The sequence below is a fragment of the Ahaetulla prasina genome, chromosome 1 (genome assembly GCF_028640845.1).
Source record: "Ahaetulla prasina isolate Xishuangbanna chromosome 1, ASM2864084v1, whole genome shotgun sequence".
NCBI classification, from domain to species: domain Eukaryota; kingdom Metazoa; phylum Chordata; class Lepidosauria; order Squamata; family Colubridae; genus Ahaetulla; species Ahaetulla prasina.
In genome coordinates this window covers 178,004,902-178,015,753 of record NC_080539.1, presented here as the reverse complement: position 1 = coordinate 178,015,753, position 10,852 = coordinate 178,004,902, and the positions used below count along the sequence as shown (strand labels likewise).

Genomic DNA, 10,852 nt, shown 5'->3' with positions numbered 1-10,852 from the left:
AAACATCTTTGTTTTATTTATCAAATGTAAATTTTATTTTATTGCCATGGGCTGAAAGAATTATTTCAGAATTGTTGCAATTTAATGTACCAATTCATTTTAATATTACAAAATTATAATACTAGAAGTATATAGATCCTGTTGACCATTCTTTTCATCCCAGCTTCATATGCCAGAGGAGATTTTTTTTTTAAATGGTTCTTTTATCTCCAAAGCAAAGGTAAAGTGTGAGAGAATTCTGTTCAGGAGCATTTTCAAACAATTATAAACTGACAAATAAGGGATTGAAAGTAAATTGCTCTTCACAAAAAACCTCCACGATTTTATGTTAGTAGAGTACTATACTGTAGAATACTATACTATACACTACACTAGTGGTAGTCAACCTGGTCCCTACAGCCCACTAGTGGGCATTCCAGCTTTCATGATGGGTGGTAGGGGTTTTGTCCAATACTGAAGCACTTTCCTTTTTTTTAATTTAATTGACTTTTTAAAAAATTCATAGCATTATTTAAAAACATTTTCATTAGCTTTTCATAAAATTCCCCATAACAATTTAAATTTCTGAAAATATACTATTTGTATCGCCCGCGCGTAAGTTTAGTTCACGTTACGTAAGTGAAACTAAATGGCGCTATAGTGCGACCACAAACAAAATAGCCTCGTCCCAGAATAGCTCATGCATCTCCCCACAACTGGTGGGTAGTTAGAAAATTTTACTACTAACAGAGATACAAAAGTGGGTGGTAAGTATAAAAAGGTTGACTACCCCTGCACTACACTATACTTTTATTTGGCCAAGTAGGATTAGAGACACAAGGGAATAGAATAGAATAGGAATAGAGCTGAAAGGGACCTTGGAGCAGGGGTCTCCAACCTTGGCAACTTTAAGACTTGTGGACTTCAACTCCCAGAGTTCCTCAGCCAGCTTTGCTTTGGTTTTGCTGGCTGAGGAACTCTGGGAGTTGAAGCCCACAAGTCTTTAAAGTTGCCAAGGTTGGAGACCCCTGCCTTGGAGGTCTTCTAGTCCAGCCCACTGCTCAAGCAGGAGAACCTATACAATCTCAGACAAGTGACTGTCCAGTCTCTTCTTAAAAACATCCAGTGTTGGAGCACTCACAGTTACTTTGTATTCAGATTTTCAGAGACCCTACAATTTCTGAAAGCAAGCTGCTCCACTGGTTAATTTTCTTCACTGTTAGTTTTCTTTCTTTAATTTTAAGTCTTGAGATATGATAGAACTTAGAAACTTGAAGGACTCTACTGTTGATACTTTGTTGTCTAGTACTTTAAGTGGGGGTAGTATAAGAGGTTTTCTTCTAAAATCCACCATCATTTCTACGGTTTTTAATGTATTTAGTTCAAGATTGTTCTGGTTGCATCACAAGGCTAGTTGTTCAACCTCCCGTCTGTATGCAGATTCATCATTGTCTTGAATGAGACCAATCACTAGTCAATTAGTTGAATTAATTGAATGAGACCAATCACCAATCAATTAGTTGCTCTTCTCTGAACTTTTTCCAAAGAATTTGTCTTCGATGCAGAATCTCTCAGTGTACATGCAAAGCAACAGAGTAATAATAATAATACCAATAAAAGAGGTGTAGTAAAGAAGGTAAGAAGGATAATAGTTTTACAACATATACCTATGTTTTCATCGAAAAATGCTAGACAAACTGGACTGCACAATATTTATACATGCAAGGCGTAAGTCCCTCTAGGAGGAGATAAGCACCTGTATAAATTTGATTAATGAATAACGTCACGCAAGCAAGGGTGTTTTTTAAAAAACTCGCACGCTTCTAAGTCAGAAAAACATGCCACACAACTCGTGTGCCATACATAGAGGGAACTCGGCTTTCCATTCCTGTCACCAAAAGGGGGCGCAACTATCCCCAGGAAAGAGCGATCGCCTTACAAGGAAGAGTTTTTGTCCCCGCCCGGCTCCCATCCTCTAGTCTTTTCAGGTCCAGTCGAGCCCCTTCAAACAAGATGGCGGCTTCCGCGGAGCATCCCTTGCCTGAGCCTCCCAAGCCCTTACTTGGGCTCCTAAATGGTATCGCTCAGGCCACCTTTTACGGCAACACAGAGATCACGGAAGAGCTGCTGCGGGAGCAGCTTTACCCGGAAACGGCGTCGCAGGAATTTGGAGTTCTCCTGGCTAAAATGAAAGGAATCGTCAAGGTAACGGAGGCGGGGCTGGCAGGTTGGCCGGAGCGGAGCAGAGCGGTGCAAACCGAGGGGAGGGGAGTTGGGGGGGCGCAGCGAGGCTGGTCTGGCATCTGGGTACGAAATCGCACAGTAACCTCTTTTGCCAAGCCCGCGCTTTTCAAATGCACGCGAACTAAGCTCACTTTCCCTGCATTTTGAAGTGATCGGACCAGCTGGTACCCGATGCTCACAGCAACTCGGATGCGGATGGGAGGCGGGATCGAGGTGGATTTCTTTTCCCAAATCCAGTACCACTTAGACCACTTCTATAAAGCGGTTCTGGTTAGGAATCCTGATAGCTGAAGCTACAGCTGTAGCTGTAGTTCTCTAGAAGCGCAACTATTCTAGAGAGCGCAAGCTTAGGGATGCCCACCCTGAAGAAAAGAATATCATCATCATCATTACTTTATTCATTAAATATGAAACTCAGTCAACTGAACATTCAAAAATGCATCACAAATACATTGACTGGTGGTGATGGCTGATAATCCTAGGTATCAACCAAGTACCGTCTAAAAATGTACGATGTTCCAAGTAGGGCAGTTTTTTGCAGTTCTGCTGGTATTATTGCAGGAAGCTGCAATTTGTTGATGTATCTTATAGAATTCTTGGGCATGGTACCAAGTGCCCTGATGACAATGGGCATCACTATTACATGTTTCATCCATAGCCATGTAATTTCAATGGCTAGGTCGCAATATTTCATTATTTTTTCCAGTTCTTTTTCTTCGATTCTGGCATCTCCTGGTACCGCAATTTCTATTATTATTATTATTATTATTATTATTATTATTATTATTATTATTATTATTATTATTATTAATTTGTCAAGCATATATAAAATAAATAAAGTATAAACATGATTTGAAAACATGAAAAGGGACATTAGGACAGGGACGGTAGTTTATCTCAGCATTTATTTCTCTTCTTCTGGAAAGGGCAGCAAGGGGGAAAATCCCTGAACTTCAATCCCTGTTATCCTCCAAATGCAGCCAGAGGAGTAGAGGTAGCTTTTCCTCTCTGGAGCAGCTACTTCTTCTCACTTATCTGCGCTTAACTACACCTTGCTCATACACCTTGCCATATTCAGAGACGCCCTGCAGGGTTTTTCCTTACTGGGGCTGGCTCAGATCTGTTCAGGACTCTCTAACACTCTTGCTCAAGGTGTGACCTGACTGGAGGAAATGCCATTTGCTCTCTTCTCTCCAAGGGCGCTGGCTTGATTGTAGAAATCTTGATTGTAGAAAATATGACTTCAGTAACAGAGTTGTTAATGCCTGGAATACACTACCTGACTCTGTGATCTCTTCCCAAAATCCCCAAAAGTTTAACCAAAGACTATCTACTGTTGACCTCACCCCATTCCTAAGAGGTCTGTAAGGGGCGTGCATAAGGACACCAACGTTCCTGTCCTAATGTTCCCTTCGATTGTATCCAATTCGTATGGTTATTTCATGCTTATAACTTATATATACTGTTGTGTTTGACAAATAAATAAATAAATAAATAAATAAATAAATAAATAGTCATTTCTCCCTATGGTTATTTCATGCTTATACTTATATATACTGTTGTGTTTGACAAACAAACTAACTAACTAACTAACTAACTAAATAAATAAATAAATTAAATAAACAAAAAGTCATTTCTCCCTGCCACATTGTTCTTAGAAAGAGGGAGAAATGGCAGTTGCTTCCATGCATTGATCTCCCATGTTGGCACTAACGGATTTCAATTGTCAGAATTTCCTACATTTGTTCCTTGGTCAGTGCAATCTTGGATTTTAAAGCTTGTAACATCTTTTTCTAACTCAAAGCTAGAATTTGAAATGCATGCAGTTTTTCTTGGAATTTGAAATATAATCTCTAAGTCAAGTTTCAACATTTTTCGCTTCAAGAATGTGCAGCAATACTTTGAAAATGCATAAAGGGAATTTCTGGTGGGAATTCAGTTTTGAATGAAGGTTCTTTTAGCCCTGAATGAAGTATTTTTCCAATTTTAGTGAGCTGTTTTCATCTTAAAATAGTCTTGAGAAAAGGCTTTTTTTTTAAAAAAATCTTTTTAAAATACACATTTGGAGATGGGGTTTCCCCCAGCATATTGTATGTAAAAAGTTTGTATATTTTTTTCTGCCATCAATAGAAGGACTGCTGTAAAAGCACTTGCAACCACAATTGAGAATGGAACTTCTGTTGTTAAATGATGTGGTTGTTGAATAAGCCTTGCCATGATTTTATGACTTTTTTGCTGTGGTGGTTAAATGAATCTGGTTTTTCCCAATGACTTTGCTTGTTGGAAGTCCCCTGGGCAATTATGCTATAAATGTTGCTTGATATTTATAGTATGAGATGATAGTTTAAGGTATAATATTATTTTGTTCATTCAAACATATTGTTGAAACACTGCCAGTGTAACTTTTAAACTAAGACGTATTGTTGAATGCATTGTGTGAATTGAGCCAACTGTTTGTAAGAAACCACGAATCTAGCCAGTATATGCATCTCCTAAGCCTGATTTGAAACCAAACATCTTCAAGGGATTTTATTACCCTTCGCATAATTGTAAAGAAAGCATAGATCATTTTATAGAATTATTGTGTTATTTTATAGGAAATATCAACAGAAATTCAAATAAAGAACTATCTTTAAGGTTTTTCATTTCTTAAAAATTGCTTTTAATTTAATTTTAACTTTATTTGTATGTAATTAGATAGCATATATATATATGTATGTTCAATGTATATTTTCAGACCATTTCTGTCTGAAAAGTTTATATACCATAAAACCCTACATAAATTTTATTCTGGTTTCATTCTTAGACATATGTCATTTAGTTATAATTTGCAGCAGCAAATTAACAATAATACAATAAGCATACAAAACTAAGAAAAAGTAACAATTTTAGTGAAAGCGGACATAATTTGAGGTAATAAAATGTTTTGATTCATTCTTGTTTAAAGATTTCATGGTAGAACCTTCATTCAGATCTTTTTGCTTAAACAAAAGGGACATGAAAATTAAAAGCAAAATATACATCATTCACAAGACTTAAATACTTTGTTTCTGAATGTTGCAGTTCTTGTGTAAATAAAAATATATATCACTTTCTAACTATTGTGGTGCCAAAATGATTAAATGTGCATTGTGATGTCATGATGTAAGCTCCACTGTTTCATATTTGTATTGTAATGTTGTAACATAAATACCACCTATACATACCGTACTTGCATGCAACCTGGTTGCCTATATGTAAATAATAGATAATGCCTGTCACCTTGAATTTGGAGCAAACCAGCTGATGGTATTTGTGCCTTTCCATAGGGGGTGAAGCTGTACCTCTGAACATTGGTGTGCCCTTTATTCTCCTTTGGGTAAACAGAAAGAAGGTTATCCATGGAAATAATAGTTTTCCTTTCCTACTTGATTGATGGCTATTTCATAGAATAAGTCAGTTTATTGACAAAATCATATTTAGGTATCGAGGACCTTATTCTAAATTTCAGAACAATATTTCATAAATATTTGAACATTTGCATGGTGTGATTCAGTGTAAGTACTGTAAATCAGGGCTTTCAAACTTGTGGCCGGCAGGCCAGATGCATCACGCACTGGCCACGCCCACGTCTGGTTTAGTGAAGGGGAAAGTGCTGATACGTCATGTGACACAGGCATGACGACGCAAGTTTGACACCCCTCCTGTCGATTTTTTTTAATTTAAATAATTAGTATTTGGGATTATTTCACTTTCTTCCTCTAGATGGCAATGTAATATACAATATCAGCTTTGGTGCAAAAATTGCTGCATGTTTAATGTTGTCTTTCCAGTTCTCCTTTTCAAATCTGGTATTACTGACACTGATGATATAGTGCGATTTGGCATATGACCTCTCTGCTAATAGCTGTAACAAATTAAATGATACAACAACCTCCTTTAAAATGCAAGAAATATCTTGTACAAGGTGTATTACCAGATTTTTTTATCTTGCACTTTGATCTTTTCAGTCACAAGACTGGTTTCAAAAAATGAAACACAGTTTTTAAAGGCTTGCTATTTGCACAATACCAAAAGCTTGGGGTTAAGAAGGGTCTTTGTTTCTGCAAATATAATTAATGAAGGATCCAAATAATTGCAGTTAAGCAGTGTTTGTGAGGCAAATAGAGTGTAAAGTAAACAATCTATTATGTGCGCAAGACAGAAAATATGAAGTTAAACTATTTTCTAGACATATTTCATGTTGTATATAATGAAAATTTTCTGAAAATGTTTTAAATCGGCTCTTACAATACAACATTTAAGTTTGCAGATAATTGACAATAATAGTGGCAATTATTATTCCTGCATATTTTTCCCCACATCCTTACCAGAAATAAAAATCTACTTTGAGGATCTTATAAGAAGCAGTCATATGATACTAGTATAAAGGAGTCTGTACAAATATCTTTTACATTTATCAATATATATTCAAACACATACATACATACATACATGCATACATACGTACAAGAAATAAGGCGTGAATCAAAAGAATGCATACATCTGTCTGCATGTGATTGTTAAGGGAGAAGTTTATTTTAAAAAGGTTGGTAAACTAATGTATACAGCTGGTTGTACATTGCAATTCATAGTATAGACCTGAATTACTTCACAGTTTAGTAGAATTATGGTATCTTACTCCTGTGGAGAATATGGTATATGTATGCATGAAATTTCTTAGACATTGCCTCATTCTTGATGCTCTCTTCTTTTACCTTTCTTTTAAGGTGATTTTTCTGCAGATTCAGTTCTGAAGGCAATTAATTATTCATATAATACAAGCTTTCTACTATTGTATAAAATTAGACTCAATGGACAACCAAAGAAATCAATGAAGGTGAAAGAAAAAATTCAGACTAGCATATGAGAGAGAAAATGAAATAGAATAGTCAGAAATTAAGAGAAACATAAAAGCAAGAAAGAAGTCTACTCAGACCTTACCCAAATATATCATTTCCTGATTTACTTTAAAATTTTGTTTTAAAATATCCAATATAATAAATATTAAGGAGAATCTATGAAATTACGAATGCTGAACAAAAACATTTTACCCGCTATAATCCTACAGATCTCTCAATTTAAGAACTTTCTTCTCTGCATTAGTTTTTTTCATAAATAAAAATGCCAAACAACACAATCCCTTTGTGGTTTTCAGCCTCTTGATCATTTCTGCAATTCATTTGGAGTTTTCTAGCACTTTGGTTGTTGGTCAGCTTCTGCTTCTAAACTGTAATATTTGCAATAGGAGAAGCAAAACAACATGTGACTGCATCCTGAAAGAATCAGTTCTGGTTTCTTTCTGTTTCTCAGTTTTACTTTGTTCCTTTCCCAATTCACATATATATTTGTCTTTTGCATACATCTTTGCAAGCTGTGGGCGTGTATTAATTTCATCAATATTTTACATACATTTTGTTCAGAAAACTTAAAAAAAATCCAAAGATATTATTTCCTAAAATGTATAAACACGCTTGTTGCATACTATGCCACCAGTTTATAATTGCAACAGCAAAGTCTAATTCTGTCCTCAAAAGTGCATAGTTCATGGATTGTGGAGCCCAGCCTTCTGAAAGGCAGGAAGTCATGCAGTAACGTGACCATAACCAAAAGAAATGGAACTGATTTTAGGGAAGTCTTTGGAGAGGACTTTATAGATGGCTCTTCCAGAAACAGTCTGTTCCCCATCCTATTCATTACATCGTCTTAAATTCCCCAATGAAAGCTAAAATTGAGCCACTAAATTTGATGATTTGGGCATCGCAGGCTTAGGATGCTTGGGCCTCAAGCATCTCTCTAGTTGCTAACTGAACTTGGAAATGATTATTTTCTCATAGATTACTGATTACTCTGACTGACGATAAGATTGCTTAAGAAATCTATACATACAGGTTAAATATGCTGCCATAGGAGGTATTGCTGCACCTGTTCTCACAGTAAAAGCCCAACAGGGTTGTATCATTGCCCTCTCAACTCTCCATTATTGGAGTTCATATTGACACCAAAGTGCAGGCACTTTCAGAGTTTCACCTTTTGTTGTTGGACAATATTCTTTATATACTCTATGTCATCTTGATGCCATCATTCTCTTACAAGGCAGATCAGTTTTTGATGGAGTCTCTGAGTTCAAGCAACATATGGTCATAATGAAAATTTATTTGAAAACAAAAGTGGTTTTGTTTACTAAGCAACATAACAACTGCTTTCACAGTTGGAAAATTAGGGGCATTCAAATTGAACAGATTAAAATTTTTACATCTCTAGAATTTTAATTTTCAGTTTTTATCGGTGACATGAGTTGCGGGGGTGTTGCTGTTGGTCTGCAACACGTATTTGTTACCCAAGGTTCCCTGTTGATGTTGTCCTGGGTTCCCGCAGGAACGAGTCTCAGCCCTCGCTGAGACAATTTAGGAGGTCCTCGCAAGGACGAAAGAAGCCAAATAAAAGACACCACACCAGGAGTTTTTCAAGATGAGAGAGCACGAAAGAAAGGGGTTGTTAAAAAGCTTCCCCTTAGATCGCAACAGTCTCTTTTATTATGCAGTTTTAGCAGGGAGGGGTAACTACAGCAAGGAGGGAATTAGCATATAGAAAGTTATCAATACCAATCAGCGAGCGTTTAGAGTATACGTATTAGCAAAATACCACATGGTTTTCAGGAAATCATACATTTTACCTGAATAGAAACCTAACTCAGGGAAAGCAGGGAAAGTTCAGCGGAATAGAAACCTAACTCAGGGAAATCAGGGAAAGTTCAGCGGAATAGAAACCTAACTCAGGGAAATCAAAACTATGGGTACTATAAATCATGTCTGTCATGTAGCACTGAAAAAGGTCAAGTCAAGTTCTCCCGGCTGTGAGGCCTAAGAAAACCTGAACCAATGATATATCCATATGTCCTCTGTTTTTATTTTTTAAGATGGGTAAATGATATATCCATATGTCCTCTGTTTTTATTTTTTAAGATGGGTAATATTCTTCTAAAGCTATGACATCCCCAGTGGATCCCCCCTCCGGGAGAGCCCGCAGGAGCCAATGCAGCTTCCAAAGGAATGGTTCCCGATTCAGAGTCTTCATCAGCCTCAGAGGCTAATTCTAAAAGAGGTTGTTTATATTCATTTTCAACAGTGTTCCTTAGCAAGAGGACATCATCTCCAATACTGTTTAGTCGTTGTTTCAAGAATGCTAGAACTCTCCCCATAACACATGGGCCAATTGTACATGCAAGGAGCAACAAAATCAGAGGACCAGCTAGGGCAGAGAGGAGGGTGGTCAACCAGGGAGAGAGATTAAACATTCCCTGATACCACGTGTGGGATTGAGAATGCTCTTTTTCTCTATCTTTCAATCTGCAGTTGATAGAGTAGTGTGTATTATAGTCCACCCTCCAGTGTCAAGTCCTAGCCTTTCTTTGGACAAGTATATTGTGCAGGAAGTATAGGCATCCGAGGAGGCATTGATACAATAGTGAGAAAAGTTAGAGGGTACATACCCAAGGCAACAACCTTGACCTTCAATTGAGGATACCGTTATAGAAGAGTTAGACCACCTACAACCGGTATCTGAGGTGCTATTGGTAAAAGGTAGGGCGGAACCTATGGCCTCATAAAAAGGGGGTTGAGAAGACAGACACAGCCAACACCTACTATCATTGTTAGGAAAAGTACGGGCTGCCACAAGGGCATCATGCGCAGAGGAGACCAAGGACACCAATGGATTGTTGCTTTTAATCAAGGGCTGTAAAAAGGGCGAATTGACTTGTTTGTTTGGGCCCACAGGTGGGGATGTTTCTAAGGACATGGTAAGACGAATTATGAATCGTTCGACCTTCCCCCCCATCTTTTCCCTTTAATCCATTCAGTAATCGGAAGACTCCTTTCATGAGATGTAAAAGTAACAGTCATAGGATTAAGGCGAACGCCGCAGCAGGCCCAATTGGTGCAGGAATTCCAAGGCAAATTGTTATCAGGGCCTAGTATAGCTTTGATATAGTCAGTAGTATAGGGAGCAGTCCACCAAATCTTTCCGGTTGACACACATTGCCAGGACTTACAGTACCAATCAGAGATGGTCCCACATTCATCTAGGTGGGAGAGATCAGAAAGATGTCCTGGGCAGATATACAGGCCTGGACCAATTGTCCAGACGTCCCGAGGGGAAGGATCACATTTTGTTTTATGTTTAAATCCATGGGTGCCGACCAGCATTTCAGCAAAGTCAAAGTAAAGTGCAGGAAACCAAGGCCACAAAGTTCGATTAGAGATGGAATGAAGGACGCTTCCTTGGAAGTCCAAAATAGTCCAAGTATAATTCGCGGGACGATGCAGGTTCTGCTGTGCTCCGGATAAGGAGCGCTGCGAACGGAGAGCTGCAGGGGTAGAAACGTGGGAAGAGGGCAAGGAGCGAGATACGCCAGAGGAGAAATGGGTAGCAGAGAGAAGGGAAATTTTCATGTCAAAAGATCTTTCTTGCTTTGGGAAAAACAGGGAGCATACATAAGTGCTGTAGTCTTCAGATGAGATGTTAAAAATTAACAGAGAAGTGGAACAGGGAGAGGATATAATGTAAGTATTGTTAGAGGGATGGATTGGATATCCATTCTTTAGCCATA

The 10,852-nt window shown here is 37.8% G+C and overlaps 1 protein-coding gene across 3 annotated transcripts in view; it reads left to right on the top strand.

Moving 5' to 3' along the window:
• Positions 1 to 1,946: 1,946 nt before the first annotated feature.
• COMMD1 (copper metabolism domain containing 1) overlaps positions 1,947 to 10,852 on the top strand; it is a 121,070-nt gene continuing 112,164 nt past the window's right edge. For 2 of the 3 annotated variants that reach the window (XR_009155042.1, XM_058182743.1), the window contains exon 1: positions 1,947 to 2,184. Coding sequence is in view for 2 of the 3 variants with exons in the window: in XM_058182743.1 (XP_058038726.1) it covers positions 1,993 to 2,184 (192 nt within the window). In the remaining variant the exon portion in view is untranslated. The remainder of the gene's footprint in view (positions 2,185 to 10,852) is intronic. The other variant, XM_058182733.1, reaches the window with a different exon arrangement.